The sequence below is a fragment of the Pleurodeles waltl genome, chromosome 1_1 (assembly GCF_031143425.1).
Source record: "Pleurodeles waltl isolate 20211129_DDA chromosome 1_1, aPleWal1.hap1.20221129, whole genome shotgun sequence".
Taxonomy (NCBI): Eukaryota; Metazoa; Chordata; class Amphibia; order Caudata; family Salamandridae; genus Pleurodeles; species Pleurodeles waltl.
The window spans coordinates 399,293,100-399,315,023 of record NC_090436.1 but is presented as its reverse complement, the minus strand read 5'-3'; the positions used below and the strand labels follow the sequence as shown (position 1 = coordinate 399,315,023).

The following is a 21,924-nucleotide window of genomic DNA, read 5'->3' as shown; positions in this document are numbered from 1 at the left end:
GTATGGGATAGTGAAGCCCTACAGGAATCCTGTTGCTGGAAAGTCCCTTTCTTTTTTTTGGGTACCTAGCGAGGAAGGCTATCAGTTTTTCTGTTCGGAAGGGGATGGGAAGTGATGAGGCAAGGGCCTCAGGCACTTCCCTGCAAGGGGCCATTTCTTGCTGTTGGCGTCCTTCCCTTCTGTGGCCCCTTTTCCTCTCTTGCATTCGAAAACCGGGTGTGCCCCTCTGCAGTTGTCGCAGCTATGTCAGAATTTACAGGCCTGCCCCCACCTGCACTCATCCTTGTCATATTTCCAACATGCCATGGACCTGGGCCTGCTCTGCCTGTTCCTCGCTGGGTGTTTTGCCCTGGAGAAGTATGGGAATCCTTCCGCCTTACCTTTACCTCCTGAAGCATGAAAGCCATGGTTGCGACTGCCTACTCCCTCCCTGGTGGCCAATCTTGTGATTGGTGTAGCCCTCTACATCCTGCTGATCCCACTCAATGCTTGGCCAGGTCTGCATCTTCTCCCTGAAGCCCTCGTCATTACATAGTCATGTATCACCTTGATACTTTAACTGCACAGTATGCACTCGTAATTCATGTCAGAACTGTGCTGCTGCACTTTCTGGAAACTTCTCCACAAAGACATAGGCCAGGGTTCGAAATGCCCTGAGCCAGTTCTCTATGAACCTCTCCACTCTTGGTCTGCACTTGTACCTCTTGTCCTCATCCTTCTTGTCTTGTGTGGTGAGATCTAAACCAGCCTGTCGCACTTTGAGTAACTAAAATATTTCAAAAAATTCCTTTCTCCATATCTTTTCCTCGACCACCAGTAGAATGAGGCTAGCGAGACCAGTTTCCCTGGCCATAATGGGGGGCGGGAGTCACCTGATGAAGGTTTGATGTATTTGCTCGATGGTTTGCCCAGTCCTCCCTATTGTGTTGTCCCACCAGACCAAGCCTTTGTGGTGTCAAGGCATCCTTTTGGAGCCTTATCATTTGCCTCTGCCTGACCTTTCTCCTTGGCACCACCATCTTCTTCTTTGCCCTTCTCACTTTCTTGCTCTTTACCCCAAAGACCGCCCTTCTCCTTAGCTTAATTCTGCCTTGCTGTCTGTGTTGTACCCCTAGACACCCCAGAGTCTGGCCCCATTTGCTTGGGACCATTTTGTGTTTGGTCTACGGGCGTCCCCCCCTACTGCTGGGGTAAGCCAAGGTGTTATAGTAGGCCACCGCCATGGTGACATGTTTGTAGCATGATGAGGCACGCACCAGGCCATGCCCACCAAGGGGTTAACTGCAAATGGTGTAAGGGAGCTAGGTGGCTGCACACCAGGACCCACTGCCTCAAACCAGGGATGACCTTGCTGGTGTTGCGCCTGATTGGACCCAATCCCTAGCCCTGATGTGTCCTTCTGAGTGGAGTTAACTACACATACTTGAGTTCCAAAGTTAGTGAAGCTCCTATTAGCTGTCCCACAGCCACACCCTGTCCGCTCATCGCGCTGCACTTGTGTCTCACTCTCTTGTGCTGTGGGTTGTCCATTCAATTCTGGGCTAGTTTCAGGTTCTGACTCACAAGGAACCAAGCAGTAATATGTTGAATTCACAGGCTTGCTTTCACGTTTGACTTCTTATTTTAGCTGGTTCCCTCAGAACTTACTTGGAAACTGGAATTGTGTTAAGTTATTACGGGTGCCATGATGAATAGCACAGCCATAAAAACTAAAATGCACAGCACAGTTATGTCAGGTCAATGAATGCTTCTCCTAGTTCTAAATTTGTAAGATACAACTAGTGGTTTCTCAAAATACAATGTTCGTTTGCAGCAGCTGCAACAAATGTCTGACAAAACGAAGCAATAAAGGGATGATTGATGGAACAACGCATGCGCCAACCACACATGCCTGAACAACGTGGTCGGAACAACAACGTGTAGTTTCCATGCATGCCTTTACCACCCGTGCCTTTACAATGATTTTTCGTTGTGTAGGCATGCCTAGTAAAGGCATGAGTGAAACGGCCTGCATGTTTTTCGCATGCTACCCCCTCCCTACCCGCCCTAAAGATAAAACGACCCTGACGACCCACCCACCCCAAAAATAAAACTACACTGACCACCCCACCTGCCCCTAAAAAGTACCCTGATACCCTTGAGCCCTAAAACCTACCCCATTAAAACCTCCCACCCACCCTAAAATCAAGCGATCCCCACCGCCCTAAAAACAAGACATCCACCCCAAAAATAAAACTACCCCACCCCTAAAAACAAAATGACCCCGCCCCTAAGAACCTGACCCCTCCACCTACCCTAAATACAAAATTACCCCAACTCCCCACTCTGCCCATAAAATCCCGCCCCCACCCGCCTTATATACAAAATTACCCCAACCCCACCCCTAAAAACAAAATTACCCGACCCCTGCCCTAAAAACCATAGTACCCCGACCCCCAAACCCTGCCCTAAAAATAAAGCTACCCCAACCACCCACCCCTAAAAACTACCACCAATCCGCTCCCAGCCCCACTTACCTGACTGCGTCCTACCCTAACCCCATAAAAACTAAATTACCCCGCCCCTAAAAACCCAACACCCCACCCGCCGTAAATACAAAATTACCCCGACCACCCACCATCGCCCCTTAAAACCTGACCCCCACCCGCCCTAAATACAAAATTACCCCGATCCCTCTCCCCGCTTCTAAAAACAAAATTACCCTGACCCCTCACCCCCACGCCTAAAAACCCGCCCCTTCAAACAAAATTCCCCCAACCCCTATCCCTGCCCTAAAAACCATAATACCCCGACCTCCCCACCCCTGCCCTAAAAACAAAACTACCCCGACCCCCACCTGCCCCTTAAAAAAAACAAAAAAAAAACACACAACTGCCCCACCCCTAAAAACGATCCCCACCCCTAAAAAATACCCTCAATCCTCTCACAGCCCAACTTAGCTGACAGCGTCCTACCCCGATCCCCCACCCCTGCCCCTAAAGAATAAGTTACTTACCTTCGGTAACGCTTTTTCTGGTGGATACAGTAACTACCTGTGGATTCCTCACCAAAAGAATTCTCCCCTCGCGCCAGCCTCGACAGAAATTTCTTCTAGCTCTGCACGTCGACGATGACGTCACAATCGCCCGACTCCACGCGACGCCACATGACGTCATCCAGGCAATAAGAAGCCCTCGTCGACGTGCAGACGTCAGTTATCACCATTTTTTGCGTGCCATAAAGGCGAACAGGTTAAACCTAAATAGTACACATTCATCCAGAATAGATGAAATTGAAAATATTTAATATAAAACTCAATAAAAATCACAGTTATGCGTGCTCAATCCGGGACAGAACTAAATATATATGTAAAATTCCAGTCCAAAATGTCCTTTCCACTATCTTAAATTGCAAAGGAAAAGTATATACAAAGAATACAACCATATGCATGTGAAAGCTATATACATATAAATATATATAAGTCCAAGGATGCGCACCCAAAGAGATCCTGGTTTGACCATTCAGGCAACGGGGAGGTGGGTGGGACCGTGAGGAATCCACAGGTAGTTACTGTATCCACCAGAAGAACGAGTTACTTACCTTTGGTAACAACTTTTCTGGTGGATACATTAGCTACCTGTGGATTCCTCACCTAATGAATACTCCCATGGCGCCAGCATTCGACGGAAATCTTCTTCCTAGCTTCTGCACGTCGACGAGGATGTCACATTAGCCCACGCGACGCCGTATGACGTCATACAGGCAATAAGAGGTCCTCGCCGACGTGCCGACGTGAGTACCAACATTTGTTACGTGCATGAGAACAATAACCCTATGCAATGAAAGATCAAGGCAACATCTCATAACATTGTAAAGTACACAACATTGCAATAAAATGGCTATAGATTTAATATAACTTTATTTCCTCTTTTTTTTTTTTTTTTTTTAAACAAAACATTTATATATACCAAATATGAATATATACATATACAAGTATCCATATATACAAAATCTATTGCAGTCCTAAAGACCAAGAGGAGCACACTCAAGGATTACTTGGTGAGACCAAAAAGGCAACGGGGAGGCGGGTGGGAATCCGTGAGGAATCCACAGGTAGCTAATGTATCCACCAGAAAAGTCGTTACCGAAGGTAAGTAACTCGTTCTTCTGATGGATACAACTACCTGTGGATTCCTCACCTAATGAATAGAGTCCCAAAGCAGTACCACGCCCGGTGGTGGGTGCCTAAATGGTCAAACCAAGAAATCCTGCAGCACCGACCGTGCAAAATGGCCGTCCCTTCTGACCTCAGAGTCCAAGCAGTAGTGCTTCGCAAAAGTGTGAAGGGACGACCAAGTTGCGGCCTGGCAGATGTCGACCACAGGAACACCCCAAGCCAAAGCCGAAGTGGCCGACTTAGCCCTGTTGGAATGAGCTCTAATACCATCAGGAGGATCCTTCTTTGCTAAAGAGTAACAGATTTTAATGCAAAGAACAACCCACCTGGAGAGTGTTCTCTTGTGGACTGCCTTTCCTCTCCTCTTGCCCACGTATCTGATAAACAGCTGATCCTCCAGCCTGAAATCCTTCATTCTGTCAATGTAGAAGCTTAACGCCCTCTTTGGGTCCAAGCGATGTAGTCTTTCTTCCTCCTTTGAAGGATGAGGCGGAGGATAGAACGTGGACAAAGTGATTGTCTGGGCTAAATGAAAGGGTGAAACAACCTTCGGAAGGAAAGCAGCCTTGGTCCTCAACACCACCTTATCCGCATAAAAAGTTGTATAAGGGGGTTTTACTGATAAAGCCTGCAACTCACTCACTCTCCTTGCAGATGTTATGGCCACCAACAAAACTGTTTTAATAACTAAGTACCTTAAGGGGCAAGAATGCATAGGCTCAAAAGGGGACCCCATAAGGAAAGTCAGGACCAAGGACAAATCCCATTGAGGCATAACGAATGGTTTTGGAGGATATTTATTTAGAAAACCCTTCAAGAATCTAAGAACAATAGGGGATTTAAACAACGATGGTTCGTCTGGCAGACAAATGAAGGCTGACAAGGCAGACAAGTAACCTTTAATAGTAGCCACTGCACAACCTTTCTGCGCTAGAGACAAAGCAAAAGATAAAACATCTGACAAATGAGCACGTAAGGGATCAATCTGTCTCTCTCCACACCATACCACAAATTTAGACCACCTATTAGCGTAGATAGTTTTAGTGGAGTGTCGCCTGGCCGCTAAAATAACATCCACTACATCAGGTGGGAGAGAAAAGGAACTCAGGTTGCCCCGTTCAATCTCCAGGCATGAAGGTGCAAGCTCTGGAGGTTGGGGTGTAAAACCTGCCCCTGCGACAGCGAGAGGAGGTCTGCCCTGAGAGGGAGGCGGAGCGGAGGGCACATTGAGAGTTGGAGAAGATCGGAATACCACACCCTCCTTGGCCAATCCGGAGCTATTAAAATTACTAGGGCCCGGTCTTGGCAAATTTTCCTCAATACTCGAGGAATCAAGGGTATGGGGGGAAACGCGTAAAGCAACTGGTCGCACCAGCTTCTCTGAAACGCGTCCCCCAAAGCCCCCTGCACCGGATACTGGAGACTGCAGTATAACGGACAATGCGCGTTCTCCCGAGTGGCAAACAGATCTATCCGAGGAAACCCCCACATCTGGAAGATCAAACGAACTTGATCTGGATGGAGACGCCACTCGTGGTCGGCCGAGAAATGGCGACTGAGACTGTCCGCACGTACATTCAAGACTCCAGCCAGATGATTCGCTACCAAGCAAATCTGATGGTCCTTTGCCCAGGACCATAGTCGAAGAGCTTCTCTGCAGAGAAGGTACGACCCTACTCCACCCTGTTTGTTTATATACCACATCGCGGTAGTATTGTCCGTTAGGACCTGAACCGACTGACCGCGAAGGGATGGGAGGAAGGCCTTGAGAGCCAGACGTACAGCCCGCAACTCCAACAGATTGATATGAAAAATCTGTTCCTCTGCAGACCAAAGCCCTTTGATCTCCAGATCCCCCAGATGAGCTCCCCACCCTAGAGTGGAAGCATCCGTTATGACCGTGGTCACTGGTGGTGACTGCGCGAACGGCTTTCCTTGTGAAAGATTGTTGCCCGCAATCCACCACTTCAAGTCCGCAGCAGCATCTCTGGAGATTTTGACAGAACCTTCGAGATCTCCTTTGTGTTGAGACCACTGCCTTCGGAGGCACCACTGAAGAGCCCTCATGTGCCAGCGAGCATGCGTGACCAACAGTATGCAGGAGGCAAACAGACCGAGCAGACGAAGGACCTTGAGGACTGGAACGACCGCTCCATTTTAAAACATTGGAACCAACTCCTGAATATCTTGAATCCGCTGAGGCGGAGGAAAGGCTTGATTCAATGTTGTATCCAGTACTGCCCCTATGAACAGGAGACGTTGAGAGGGCTCTAGGTGAGATTTGGGCACGTTCACCGAAAAGCCCAGGTCGAACAACAACTGGGTTGTTGACTGCAGATGATGCGACACAAGCTCCGGAGACTTGGCTTTGATCAACCAGTCGTCCAAGTAAGGGAATCCTGCTATCCCCTTCCTTCTGAGCTCTGCCGCAACCACTGACATCACCTTTGTGAAGACTCGGGGTGCTGAAGTAAGACCGAACGGGAGGACTGCAAACTGATTGTGCTGCGACCCCACCACAAACCGGAGATACCTCCTGTGCGACTTGAGTATCGGGATATGAAAATAAGCATCCTGCAAGTCGACAGACACCATCCAATCTCCATTGTTCAACGCCAAAAGCACCTGAGCTAGGGTCAGCATCTTGAACTTTTCCTGTTTGAGGAACCAATTCAAGATCTTCAGGTCCAGGATTGGCCTCAACCGACCATCCTTCTTGGGAATCAGGAAGTACCTCGAGTAACAACCTCGACCCCTTTCCTGCTCTGGGACCAACTCCACTGCGCCCTTTAATAGGAGGACTTGAACTTCCTGTTCTAGCAACAGGAGGTGTTCTTTTGAACAATAAGATGGGCGGGGCGGGATGGGGGGCGGAAACTCCCGAAAGGGTAGGGTATAGCCTTTCCCCACAACGCTGATAACCCAAGTGTCCGATGTAATAGTCTGCCACTTGTGAAGAAAATGCCGTAACCTTCCCCCTACAGGAGAGGAGTGAGTGGGGATTGGTGGAAGCCTAAGGCTGCTTCCCCTGCTGCACCCCTCCAGAGGACAAGGAAGAGGCAGAGTGCTGCTGAGAGGCTCCCCTGGTGCGGACCCTACCCCTCCCTCTAATCGATCTAAAGGTGAGAGAAGAGGCAGGTTGCTGGAATCTCCCCCGAAAGGAAGAGGAGGAAGAGCCACGTCCAAATCCACGAAACCTCCTAAAAAATCTGGAGGAGACAGAAGAAGGGGCTTGCAGTCCTAATGACTTGGCTGTGGCCCTGCTTTCTTTAAACCTTTCCAAGGCCGAATCCGCTTTGGCTCCAAACAGTTTGTCCCCATCAAACGGGAGGTCCAACAGGGTCGACTGCACGTCCGCAGAGAACCCTGAGTTGCGGAGCCAAGCCTGTCTCCTCGCCACCACAGCCGTGCCCATCGCCCTAGCCACTGAGTCAGTCGTATCCAACCCAGATTGGATAATCTGGGTTGCGGCAGCCTGGGCATCCGAAACAATGTTCAAAGGTCCTTGGGGAAGCTCTGTATGTGAAGATGTTATGTCGTCCGTAAGAGCATAGATGTACCTCCCCAAGATACAAGTTGCATTGGTGGACTTCAACGCCATGCTATAGGACGAGAATATTTTCTTAGATTGTGAATCCATCTTCTTGGAGTCTCTGTCCCCCGGCACCGTCGGAAAAGATGCCGGCGCAGATCTAGAAGAACAGGAGGCCTGGACCACCAAGCTCTCCGGCGTAGGGTGTCTGGACAGAAAGCCCAGGTCAGATGGCGCAGCCCGATACCTCCTGGCCACAGCCCTATGAACAGCCGAGGAAGATACTGGCTTCTTCCACACCTCCAACACCGGATCAAGCAAAGCCTCATTGAATGGTAAAAGAGGCTCCGCTGCAGTAGAGGCCGGATGTAGAACCTCAGTCAACAAATTCTGTTTTGCCTCCGCCACCGGCAAAGGCAGTTCCAGAAAGTTAGCTGCCTTTCTTACCACAGCGTGAAAAGTAGCTGCCTCCTCAGTATTCTCCCCTGGAGATGACAGGTCCCACTCAGGAGAAGTATCCAGCCCACTGGCTGTATCCAGACCATGAAGCTCGCCAGACTCCTCAATCTCTCCTTCCTCCAAGACTCGTTGGTATTCCTGCTCCTCCAAAAGTCGGAGCGCACGTCTTCTAGAATGCAGCCTTTCTTCGATACGCGGCGTCGACATGGCATCCGCCGAAGTCGAGGATCGGCGCCGATCTCCGGATCCATCCGACGCCATGTCCGGCGCCACTGGCAGCTTCGACGCCGAGGTAGGAGCCGGACGAAGAGAGGCGCGTCCTGGAGTCTCCGATGGTCCTGTCGGAGTCACTGGCCGAAACCCCGAAGTCGACGGGATGGAAACCTCCGGGGCCGAAATCTCTGGAGCCACCGGAGCGGACACCGGAGTCGACACCGGCGCCGAGCCCACATTCCCTAAAGGGAGAAAGGGCATAAAGGGTGCCGGCCGTAGTGGCGCCGGAGCACCCAAGGTGAAAGCCAACGGCCCCGAAGGACCAGCTGGAGCACCGCCTGGAGCCATCTGCTGAAAGATGGTATACATCGCATTCAAAAATGCAGTATTATCGGCTCCAGGGGCAGGAAAAGCTGGATACTGGGGTGCCTGGATCGAAGGCGACCCCGACGCCAGCCTCGACGTCTGTGACGCCGGAGAGAACACCTGAGGCTGCGTCACTTCAACAACTGAAGAAGACTGTCCAGGCGAAGTCGGTGAAGCCGGAGAAGGCAACGGCGTCGACGGATGTGGTGTGACTGTGGGACTGACCTCCCAAGTCTTTCGACGCCGAGCCGAAGGCGACCTCGACCGAGACTCCTTGCTGGAATGGCGCCGTGACTCCCTACGGCGCCAGAAGTCTCGATGACGCTGATGAGACCTCGGCGAGGAGGACTTCCTATGATGCTTCTTCTCCTTCCTTTTTGACTTCGCCATGAAGAGTTTAGCCTCTCGTTCTTTTAGGGCTTTCGGATTCATGTGTTGACATGAATCACATGTTGCGACGTCGTGGTCAGAGCTTAAGCACCATAAACAGTCGGCATGAGGGTCAGTAACAGACATCTTGCCCCCACACTCCCGACAGGGCTTGAAACCCGACTTCCTCTGAGACATAATAACCTCAGAGAAAAATGCACGCAGCAGAAAAATACACTGTAACTTCGAAAGCAACAGTAGCTCCCTCGAAGATAACCGTTTCGAATGCACGGAAAAAAGGGAACTGACGTCGACGTGCAGAAGCTAGGAAGAAGATTTCCGTCGAATGCTGGCGCCATGGGAGTATTCATTAGGTGAGGAATCCACAGGTAGTTGTATCCATCAGAAAAAGCGTTACCGAAGGTAAGTAACTTATTCTTCTGATGGATACACCTACCTGTGGATTCCTCACCAAAAGAATAGAGTCCCCAAGCAGTATAACCTCCGGTGGTGGGTGCCCAAATGGTCAAACCAAGAAATCTTGCACCACCGAGCAAGCAAAATGGCCATCCCTCCTGACCTCAGAGTCCAAACAGTAATGCTTGGCAAAAGTATGGAGGGATGCCCAGGTCGCTGCCCTGCAGATGTCAGCCACAGGTACACCTCTAGCCAAAGCCGATGAAGCCGCTTTGGCCCTGGAAAAATGGGCACGAAGCCCCACAGGTGGATCTCTCTTCGCCAAAGAATAGCAGATCTTAATACATAGAATGACCCACCTGGATAGCGGTCTCTTGTGGACCGCTCTACCTTTCCTCTTCCCCACGTATCCAATGAAGAGCTGTTCATCCTGTCTGAACTCTTTCGTCCTGGTGACGTAGAAGCTCAGTGCTCTTCGTGGATCCAGCCGATGGAGTCTCTCTTCCTCCTTGGATGGGTGAGGTGGAGGGTAAAAGGAAGAGAGAGTAATTGACTGCCCCAGGTGAAAGGGTGTAACAACCTTCGGTAGGAAAGCCGCCTTGGTCCTCAACACCACTTTGTCCTTGAAGAAGGAAAGGAATGGGGATTCTACAGTTAGAGCCTGAAGCTCACTAACCCTTCTGGCAGATGTTATTGCCACCAGGAAAACAGTTTTAAATACTAGGAACCGTAAAGAACAAGAGTGCATGGGTTCAAACGGGGCCCAATAAGAAAAGTTAAAACTAAGTTAAGGTCCCACTGAGGCATAACAAATGGCGTGGGCAGATACTTATTAGTGAGTCCCTTTAGAAACTTTAAAACAATTGGTGACTTAAAGAAGGATGGTTGATCAGGAAGGCACAGAAAAGCAGATAGCGCAGACAGATAACCCTTAACAGTGGCAACTGAAAAACCTTTCTATGCTAAATAGAGCGCAAATGACAAAATGTCAGCTAAACCAGCTTTTAAAGGATCTAAACTATTCTCTCCACACCAGCTTGTAAACTTAGCCCAACGATTTGCATAGATTGACTTGGTGGAGTGTCGTCTGGCCGATAGAATAACTTCCACCACATCTGGATGGAGAGAAAAGGAACTCAGATTGCCCCGTTCAATCTCCAGGCATGAAGATGCAGGCTCTGGAGGTGGGGGTGTAGAATCTGCCCCTGCGACTGCAAGAGGAGGTCCACCCTGCAAGGGAGACGGAGCGGAGGGCACTGAGAGAGTTGGAGTAGGTCCGAATACCACACCCTTCTCGGCCAATCCGGAGCTATTAAGATGACTTGAGCTCGGTCTTGGCGGATCTTCCTGAGAACTCGAGGAATCAAGGGTATTGGGGGAAACGCGTAAAGCAACTGACCCTTCCAGTTTATCTGAAACGTGTCCCCCAATGCTCCTTGCACCGGATACTGAAGCCTGCAAAACAGCGGGCACTGCGCATTCTCTTGAGTTGCAAACAGATCTATTCGTGGATAACCCCACATCTGGAAGATATACAGAACTAGATCTGGATGAAGACGCCACTCATGGTCGACCGAGCTGCGTCGACTGAGAATGTCTGCACGCACATTCATGACTCCGGCCAAATGATGTGCAATCAAGCAGATCTTGTGGTCCTGAAGCCAGGACCAGAGTCGAAGAGCTTCTTTGCAGAGAAGATACGACCCCAATCCTCCCTGTTTGTTTATATACCACATCGCGGTCGTGTTGTCCGTTAGAACCTGGACTGACTGACCGCGAATGGAAGGGAGGAAGGCCTTGAGAGCCAGCCATACTGCCCGCAATTCTAACAGATTGATGTGTAATTTCTGTTCTACTGGAGACCAAAGGCCTTTGATCTCCAGGTCCCCCAGATGAGCTCCCCACCCTAAAGTGGAATCATCCGTTACCACTGAGGCCACTGGTGGGGGTAGCGAGAACGGCCTTCCTTGAGACAGGTTGTCGACCGCTGCCCACCATTGAAGATCCACTGCAGTGTCTCTGGAGATCTTTATAGAGTCTTCGAGATCCCCTTTGTGTTGAAACCACTACCTGCGGACGCACCACTGGAGAGCCCTCATGTGCCAGCGTGCATGAGTGACCAACAGTATGCAAGAAGCAAATAGACCGAGCAGACAAAGGACTTTGAGGATGGAACCACCGCTCCATTTCGAAACATCGGAACCAAAGCCTGTATGTCCTGAACCCGCTGTGGCAGAGGAAAGGCCCGATTCAATGTCGTGTCCAATACTGCCCCTATGAACAGGAGGCGTTGAGCGGGCTCCAAGTGAGATTTGGGTACATTGACTGAAAACCCCAGGTCGTACAACAATTGAGTCGTCGACTGGAGATGGCACCGCACCAGCCCTGGAGTATTGGCTTTGATCAACCAATCGTCCAGATAGGGAAACACAGCGATCCCCTTTCTTCTGAGCTCTGCCGCTACCACCACCATCACCTTTGTGAAGACTCGAGGTGCTGAAGTAAGACCAAACGGGAGGACCGCAAAGTGATAATGTTGTGATCCCACCACAAAACGGAGATACTTCGTGTGCGATTTGAGGATCGGAATATGAAAGTACGCGTCCTGCAAATCGACCGACACCATCCAGTCTCCTTCGTTCAACGCCAAAAGAACATGTGAGAGGGTCAGCATTTTGAACTTTTCCTGTTTGAGGAACCAATTCAAAATCCTCAAGTCTAAAATCAGTCTCAGCCGACCATCCTTTTTGGGAATCAGAAAGTATCTTGAATAGCACCCCTGACCCCTCTCTTGCTCGGGAACCAACTCTATTGCACCTTTTTGTAATAGGGATAATACCTCCTGCTGTAACAGGAGAAGATGGTCTTCCGAACAGAAGGATGGGCGGGGAGGGAGGGTGGGAGGAAATCCCCGAAAAGGAAGAGCATACCCCTTCTTCACAATGTCGATGACCCAGGAGTCTGATGTTATGACCTCCCACATTGGAAGAAAAAGGGTAAGTCTCCCCCCTACTGGAGAAGAATGGACAGGGAATGGTGGAGGACTACGGCTGCTTTCCTTGCTGCACCCCTCCCGAGGAAGAGGCAGAGTGCTGCAAGGTGGCTCCTCTCGTACGGACTCTGCCCCTGCCTCTGAAGGATTTGTAAGGCAGGGTAGAAGCAGTTTGTTGTGGTCCTTGCAGTCTTCCTCAAAAGGAACCACTACCAAATCCTTTAAATCTCCGAAAGCCTCTAAAGGCGGATGAGGCCGACGACTGGAGTCCCAAGGACCTAGCTGTCGCTCTGCTCTCTTTAAAGAGTTCTAAGGCAGAGTCAGCCTTAGAACCAAAGAGCTTTTCCCCATCAAACGGGAGATCAAGGAGCGTAGCCTGCACGTCCGTCGAGAAGCCAGATGATCTAAGCCAAGACTGCCTTCTAGAGACTATGGTCGTGCCCATAGCCCTAGCCACCGAGTCCGAAGTGTCCAAACCAGACTGGATTACTTGCGTCGCAGCCGCTTGAGCATCCGAAAAGAGTTGCAGCATCTCCTGTGACACATTAGGATGGCCCTTTGCCTCTTCCATAAGGGCATGTATGTAACGTCCCAGTATACATGTGGCGTTAGAAGATTTGAGGGCCATACTGCACGATGAAAATGTCTTTTTAGAGTATGGTCCATCTTTTTCGACTCTCTATCCGCAGGAACCCCAGGAAACGAGCCAGGAGAGGATCTGGAGGAACATGAAGCTTGGACCACAAGGCTCTCCGGAGTTGGTTGCCTGGAGAGAAACACCGGATCCCCAGGTGCCGTCCTGTAACGCCGAGCCACCGCCCTGTTGACTGCAGCGGTGGATACAGGCTTCATCCAAATATCCTTTATAGGGTCCAGCAGAGCCTCATTGAATGGAAGAAGAGGCTCAGCAGAAGCAGATGTTGGATGGAGGACCTCAGTCAATAAATTCCTCTTAACCTCCGCGGTGGGAAGAGTAATATCCAAAAAGTCTGCAGCTTTACGAATGACCTTATGGAACGTAGCTGCCTCCTCTGTGATCTCTCCAGGAGAAGCTAGATCCCACTCCGGGGTAGTGTCAAGGCCACTAGCTGAGTCTAGACCCTGAAAGTCACCTGAGGGCTCAACAACTTCTCCTTCCTCCAGGTGTTGCCTCGCGTACTCCTCTTCTTCCAAGAGACGGAGGGCCAGACGCCTTGATCTAAGTCTGGACTCCAAGCCTGGAGTCGACAAGGCGTCAGCCGAAGCCGAAGACTTCCGTCAGCGCCGATGCTCGGATTCGTCCGAAGCCGGTGGCTCCAGCTCCACAGCGATCTTGGACATCGATGGGATCCGAGGCGAATCCACCGGCGCCGTAACAGGTGCAGCCATCCTGGCCGACGTCGTAGGCATCGGCGCTGCTTCAGACGCAGTAGACATAAACGGGGTGAACGGCGCCGACTTGAAAGACGCCGGAACACCCAAATCGTAGGCCAAAGGACCAGACGGACCTGCATGACTTCCACCCGGCGCCATGGAAGCAAAGATGTTAAACATAGCGTTAAAAAACGCTGCAGGATCTGATCCCGGAGTCGGGAAAGCTGGGTACTGTTGCTGCTGCACCGGCGTCTGCAAAGCTGCCTAAGAGGGTCCGGGTAACTCCTCGCCAGGAGAACCTTCAGGCCTCTGGAGAGGCTCGACCTCAAAGACCGACCCGGGTGACGTCGGGGTCGTCGGAGGAGGAGGGGTGACGGTCGGGCTTATCTCCCACGTTGGATGACGCCGAGTCGACGGAGAAGCCGATCTAGACCTGGACCGTCCCTTGCTCGATCGGCGCCGAGATCCATGACAGCGCCGAGAGCCACTATGATGGTGGCGAGACCTCGAGGATCTCGACGAAGACTCCCTCCTATGACGCCTCTCTTTCTTCTTCTTGGACCGAGCCAAGAATAACTTCGCCTCTCTTTCTTTGAGCGCCTTAGGGTTCATGCGCTGGCACGAACCGCACGCCTCGACCTCATGATCTGAACTAAGGCACCAGAGGCAGTTATCGTGGGGGTCGGTAACCGACATCCGACCCCCGCATTGGTTACAAGGTTTAAAGCCGGATTTTCTAGGCTGCAACATCATAACCGTCAGTTGGTAACAGTAGCTCCCTGTGAGCCTCGAAGAAACAATCGTTATTCGGGCACGGAAAAAAGGGAACTGACGTCTGCACGTCAACGAGGGCTTCTTATTGCCTGGATGACGTCATGTGGAGTCGCGTGGAGTCGGGCAATTGTGACGTCATCGTCGACGTGCAGAGCTAGAAGAAATTTCCGTCGAGGCTGGTGCGAGGGGAGAATTATTTTGGTGAGGAATCCACAGGTAGGTGTATCCATCAGAAAACAAAATTACCCGAGCCCACACCCCGCCCCTAAAAACCCGACCTACCCCACCCTCCCTAAATACAAAATTACCTCAACCCACCCTAAATATACCCCTACCCTGTCCCAAATACAAAATTACCCCGTGCCCCCTAAAAATAAAATTATCCCGACCCCCCCTAAAAACAAAACTACCCTAAAAACTACCCTCCCTGCCCCAGTTACCTGACAGTGTCCTCTCCTGATGCTGACTCCCTTTTTCTCTGGCTTAACCACACATGTGTGTTGTTCAGCACATGCGTGGTTAAAGGAGGGAAAAAGGGAGTCATTGTTCCAGTAAGCGTGGTGACGGCATCACAGTAAATGTGTCTCGTTGCATTTGCTGCGTTGTAAGTGATGTTTCCCCAATAAAGGTGATGTGGAGCTCAGCACAGTAGAAATTAATATGACCAATCTACTGCACAGAATAATTCCAGCTGTCTTGGGGAACCTAGGAAGGACCAGAGATGATGTGCAGACATTTTCTAGAACAATGTTCCTGTTCTGTCGCCCAGTTTTTTCTGAGGCAAGAATGCATTCATTTTTAGGAGCTGCAGTTTGGCTGAAATGAACAATATCCATTATGCAGATCTGATGGAGATTCTGCTATACGATACTGAATGAGCGTATTTTACTGTATTATGCTGTACCTAGTGAATCTGTACTTTCTGAAAGTTTGCAGCAACTTGTAGGACGGTGTCAGCTCCTAACAGCGTGATTAATGGTAATGTTGCCCAAAACATGTTGAGTGTAGAAGGAGTTTAACAATGAAAATGTAACTATCTTGTATTATTTTAAAAAGTCAATTCAGAAATGGAAATATCACTCCTTCTTGGTTGAGAACTGACCTGAAGAACAGGACCCGTCCTACAGTGAAGGTTAAATTAAAGCTTTTCCCTAAGTAGAAGTACCAATTAACTTACAAGAGATAAGAAATTAAACTGACCCTAAGAGGTCAATTTCATGCAAAGTGGGAAGGTAAAGACCCATGTTTATGAGGTTAAAAGCTGTTTAAAATTAGCACCCTCTCAACTGGACAATCCTAAAAGATTACAATATTGGTAATTTCTGCATACATATCATTTTACATGAAGTAAGTACTTAATTCCACACACTTAAGTTCAACCGAAAATATTTTACATCTCAAGTTCAAAGGCCTGATTTAGAATTGGTGGACAGAGCACTCTGTCACAAATGTAAGCTGTCTGCTTAACGCCTCACTCCGCCCACTCAGTGACAAGTGGGGCATACCACCTGTATTCCAACGGTGGTGGTGCGCCCACGAGCTCTGCCGATGAGCAGTTTACTGCAAGCTATCAGAATAAGGGCATCAGATCATATGCCCTATTTAGAGCTGACGATCTGATGTCCTTTTTTCTATTCATCACCGCCAAGTACCATTTGGCAGTCACCAAGAGAAAAATAAATGATGACTCCACATGCTCTTGTTTCTCAGAAACAAATTCCCACTATGGGCGTTGTTTCTGGAAAACAAAAATGCTTGGTGCGCAGCTATAAGCAACATGGCGGCACAGAGATCACTGAAGGGTAGGCTGTGATGTCTTAATTTGGTAGCTGGTAGACAGGCCTGGGTAGCAAAGAAGAAGACCTTCTGGGGGCCTAACTCAAGTCTCACGTTTTTATAGTTCACAGCAGAGTAGTATCAAACGGACATTACAACCTCCATCAGCTACAAAGTTACTAAAAAGGGCACTTAAACAACCCGTTCTACACACGTCATCAGTAACTTTTAAAACAGCAGTCTATTTAGGTCCACCATGCACTGTTTGAAAGCTTTCAACCAATAGACTCTGAACAATGTATTTCTGTGAATGCACATAACTTGTTTAGTAAATGTTTCATGATGCAAGGTGATTTTATCAACTGTTTAGCAAAGCAGCTAAACAACTGCAGCTGAGATAAACGTGTCTTTTATATGTGATCGACACTTTTAGTCACAGTGATTATAAACCAAACGTGCTTTGTCAGTTTTACCAGTGACTGTACTAGGGTCTTGTGCTAGGTCCTGTACATTTAACTTGATACACTGCTTTAAGTGAAAGTACCTTTGACATTAAAAAAAAATGTAAATGATTGTAGCTACAAAGGTAGATATTTTCATTCGAAAATGGTGTCATATTGTGAGAGAAAAATCAGAGGCTGCTTTTGTATGTTTTCTGAGCACGTGTCCTTTCTGGAAGCCGAGCTAATTTATAGTCGGTGATTCTGCTTTGATTTTTCTCCGTTTTGAACATGTGGTGTGCCTATAAAGTGTCCTTTCTGTCTGAAAACAGAATCAAGGGAAAATGAAATCAAAAGAAGACAGGAAAGGTGCTACAATTAACCTCATTACAGCACTGATTAACACTTATTATTGGAGACAGAAAACCTGGCGCACATCTGGGAAACATTTAGAACTCCGCTCAGGATTTAATCCTGAGTTACAATGAACAACAGTAAAATATTTAATTAGGACCCTATGTAAATAAATATTATTTATAAACAATCATGCATATCTGGGCAATAATGCTTGTAGTCCGTATGCGATTTTGGTTGTTTTACGATGTTTAAAAATTGGACCTAATCTACATTCCAAAAGAAAAAATACATTTATAAACTAATATAATTAAATTACTATCCTTCAAAATCGATAACAATAAGCCCCAATTTAGCTGAATCAACTCCTTTCATAGTTTCTCTGTCAAATCTGCTAAAGCACAAATAGTGCCGCAGCAACTGGGCAGGTCTGCCTAAACCCTGTAACAGAAACAGAGGTTCTCATAGTGGCCGCTCCCCAAGTGTGCCACCACTGATGTATGCATATAAACCAATCTTACAAAAAAATTCAAGGTAGGATTAATTTTAAGTTACTCCAAAGCTGACCACAGAAATATTCCGTGCAGAGATTTGAAGTTCTGAGCACGATAAATGGAAACCACATACAAGTGACTCTACATGTCCTGCTCACCTTCTTTACTAATGTTCACTATCGTTTTCAGTGGTTAACCTTTATGTGTCATTTTCAAAAGGATTGATTTGAGGATGAATTCAGAAAATATTTTGCCATGGGTATACCAGCTGACCACCAGACAATAACAGCCATGCTCACTTCTGTATCCTTTCCTCAAGACTGAAAAAATCATCCCCTGGGACATTGATGAGGTTGTGGATCCTGCTAGGGTAATATTGAATACATGAGGAATGGGATTAAAGTTGTAAAAAAAGTCAATATGGAAACCTGAGTTACTGAATCGAACTATGAAAGTTTTCTTAAGTGCATGGTCAGGATAGGAAAACACTACAAAGAAATGGTGCATGCCCGAATTCAGAAAAAAAGACTGAACATTTGTTGAAAATTCCTAAAACCTGCTTTGAGTAAAATCGAATGCACAGGAATATGTGTTCTTTTCAGAGGAAGGGGGCAAAATGTATGCTGGTGAACATTAGATATACTCTGACTCATTCTCCCTCGTTCTTATGACTTTTAGTCTTGGGCAAAACACATATAATCACAACCACACGTTCCCGCTTTATAAACACCAAGCAATTTGCAAAAGAGTTGTTAGTTCTCCTTGTATCAGTGGATTTCACTACACAAACATGAAGTGAGAAATATGTTTAAAAAGGGAGTTAGATAAAAATATTTTCAGGTCAGAAGTTGTAGACTAAGAATTTGACAACTGAAATTGTCATGGGCCGGTCAACAGAGCAGACCAGTTTGAGGCCCACGATTAACACCTCCAGAGGGCGGGCCAACAAGCCTTGGGAGATCAGAAGCCAGCGAAAAATGGGGTGCAGTGATTGGATGGCGTTGTTCAGATCCGCCAATCAGAGGATCGGGCAGCAGAGGTTAGAGATGTCTAAAGGGAATGCGGGACGGATCCCCCCAACAAAGACTGAACACGCTTCATGGACCCACCCATACCATAAGAGCGGGCATCACAGCCTCAAGTCTGGATGAGGCTGGGGGCGGAAGCGAATACCGACAGCCACATGCATGACAGCCTAAAAGAAGGCCGGCTCAAACAATGTCCTTGGGATGCCTTATGGCAGGGCATGGGGGGGAATGCAGGGGGCAGGCACAGGGTCAGCAGTGGGCAGACACAGCACTTGCAGCCCAGGCAAAACCAAGGGGGGCCGCCCAAGGAAACTGATACCAAGGTTGGAGCCTAGCCGCCCAGCGCTGGGTACCTGACCTATGGGCCAGTGTAGAGGAGGCTGTGCGTGATAAACTGCACAAGTGACAACAGCAGTAATAAATGAACCAAAGGATAACCAGGGAGTGGAAAAGCAAATAGATCAAATGCGGAACGTGTTAATGACCACTTGTTGCTATAATTTATCTACCATGTATTTTTGATATAATAAATCTGTGGCAGTTAATACTCCAATAAGCTCTCCCCTCTGGTTTGTTTGGAAGAGAGATGGGGGACCGAGAAAGGCTACGAAGGCATGAATAAGAAACGGCAGTGACAGTACAAAAAATCTTAGATGTACAATAAATCTTAGAAAGTTTATGTGGAGTTACGTCCTAATATGAATGGTTAAGTAGTACAACACGATATTTGCTACAAACCCTCACCATTCAATGGTAATGTGATAACTATGTATATTTAACTCATGACTTTACAGTTGATTTACAATACCATTACAGCTCCATTACTTGGATATGATGTGTCCCTGCAAAAGCAGCAATAGTACCAAGGTGGATATATTTAAATTGTGTTTTACTTTTTAAAGCATCACCTTTCTGCAGTTACAACCTTAGGGTCGGTCCTTTGCACGTGCATCCAGAAGGCACAATTACTGATGTGCTTGTGTGCCGCAACTACATGTGTTCAGCACAACTCTACATTTGTACGGTACCATGGCAAATACTGTGCATTTTAGTTCGTTTTCCTTTAAACCCGATATCCGTTTGCACGCATTCACTTCCGAACGCCTCACAAGAAACAAAGCATCAGCAGTTCGACTCGCTACATATAACTTCTATTCATTTTCCCCTCGGTGTTTCGTTTTTTTGACATAACTATTCTTTCACGTCAGAGCTGCTTTTGGTGAAGGTGCCCATTTGCTTCGTGTGACTGTCCTTCAGTTGTTCCAATTGTCTCTGACCTCTCCGAAGCAGAAACTCAATGTGCATCACGTCACTCCTGGGAATTTTGGCGTTTTTCCGGAACTCCTCCTGGACTCGGGGCAGAAATCCTGGTTTGTCCTTTGCAGCACGTAAAAACTGTTTAAATAAGCTCAGGACGTGCTTCTGGAGGTTGCTGTGTCTAGCCATGGTTTGTGTGAGAATACGGCCTAAACATAAAATAACAAAAAATAGATTAACAGAGGCAATGGTTGTAAAAACATTACATTAAAAAAATCTCGCGTTGCAACAACCGCACGGGATCTGCGAATGATTAGCAGTAGAGAGCGGCATACATCCCGCCAAAAAGCAAGCATTTATGTCGGTCTTAAATGCCAGATACCGCACCCGTGACTCTCAACAGTTGTACCCCCGTGCTTATTTCTTTGATCGGAATGCGTCTGTTTCCAGTTCCAACATCGCTAGTCACAGAAACGTACAGTTACGTCTACAGAGAACAAACAAAGACATGGCAATGCTTGATTTAAACCATGGATGTCATTTAGCGGTCGCTAGGGGTCGATCCCTGGCTTGCTCCTTGCGACCCCTGGCCTAAGAGGTGGCAAAATCAGTACCAGAAGCACAATGGCATTGCGTCCTTACGGACGTCGGGTGAGGCTCCTTTCTCGTTGTTTTCCCTCATTTTTTTTTATTAAACTATAAGTAAATGATGTTTAATTATTCTCTATTAGTGTAATACAAATACAATTAGCTTGACTGTGGCCCTCCCTAGCAGCTGACGTAAATAAAAAAAAATGCTTTTAAATGCTTGTTGTGTGTGTGCTTGAGGGTGAGTGGATTTGCGTGAGTGTGTATGTGTAAGCATGTGTGTGTGAATGAAATTGAAGATTAAACAGGGTGTGATGTCACTTTCGCTACCCCCTGGAATTTTGGTGACTTGACGTTCATGATTCAAACTTTATTAATCAATAGGGCAATAAGTAGTACCCCACTGCAAACTGATATATGGTTTCTTAGCTTGACTGTGCCAGTATAAAAACAGATCTTTACAAATTCTATGTGAATCAGTTCAACTCTGCCCAAAAGGTGCATCACAGATCCATCAACTAGGCCATTCTCCCTCTGTGAAAGACGAGCAAACCCAAATTTGTTCAATTTAAACAAGCTTGATAAGAATGTTAGCACTTGAGCTAAGCCACTGTGAGCTATGGATTATGTCTCAGAAATACTCTTAGTGAGATCTGGTGCCCCGAAATGTCCCAAACGGGTATGCATCAAGTGGAAGTAAGCACAGTTGATGTTTCATCAGTTTCCATATCCAGTAAGTTATGTGTATTTGTAAAGCACACTATTACCTCTGAGTGTATACTAGTGCTGAACAGGTATGTGTACGTATCCTTGCCTAGGGTAGGTTGGTTAATTGAAAAGCCAGGTCTTCCTTTTCTTGCAGAATTCAAGGAGATGAGGCGGCACTGATGTGGAAAGGTAGGTTGTTCCATGCCTTAGGAGTGATGTAAAAACACCCATCCTCCTGATCTAGTTCTGTGTATGCATGGGATGTGTGCAAGTAGGATTCCTGCGGAGTGGAGGTGCCCGAGTGGTTGATGGATGGAGATGCGATTGTTCAGGAAGGGGGGGCCTCAGTTGTGCAGTGTCTTGAACATGTGTATGAGGAGTTTATAAAGATCCCGTTTGTGTATCAGGAGCCAGTGGAGCTCCCCGAGATATGGTGTGATGTGAGTTCTATGGGGAAGTTGCGGATAAGTCTGGCTGCCGATTTCTGGATGGTTTGTCCCGTCAATTGATTGGTCATCCTGGCATAGAGGGTGTTCCTGTAACAACCTGCTGGTGAATACGGCGTGAGTGATAGTTTTTCTGGTGTCTCTTTGGAGTCATTTGAAGATCTTCTTCAGCATTTTCAGGGGTGAAAGAAGGATGCAGTGA

The 21,924-nt window shown here is 47.9% G+C and overlaps 1 protein-coding gene across 1 annotated transcript in view; it reads right to left on the bottom strand.

The window, feature by feature from the left end:
- Positions 1 to 19,379: 19,379 nt before the first annotated feature.
- The window catches only part of SDHAF1 (succinate dehydrogenase complex assembly factor 1), a 29,288-nt gene continuing 26,743 nt past the window's right edge, over positions 19,380 to 21,924 (bottom strand). The window contains exon 2 of the mRNA XM_069223522.1: positions 19,380 to 20,189. Within this exon, the coding sequence (XP_069079623.1) occupies positions 19,915 to 20,169 (255 nt within the window). The 5' untranslated portion in view covers positions 20,170 to 20,189 and the 3' untranslated portion in view covers positions 19,380 to 19,914. The remainder of the gene's footprint in view (positions 20,190 to 21,924) is intronic.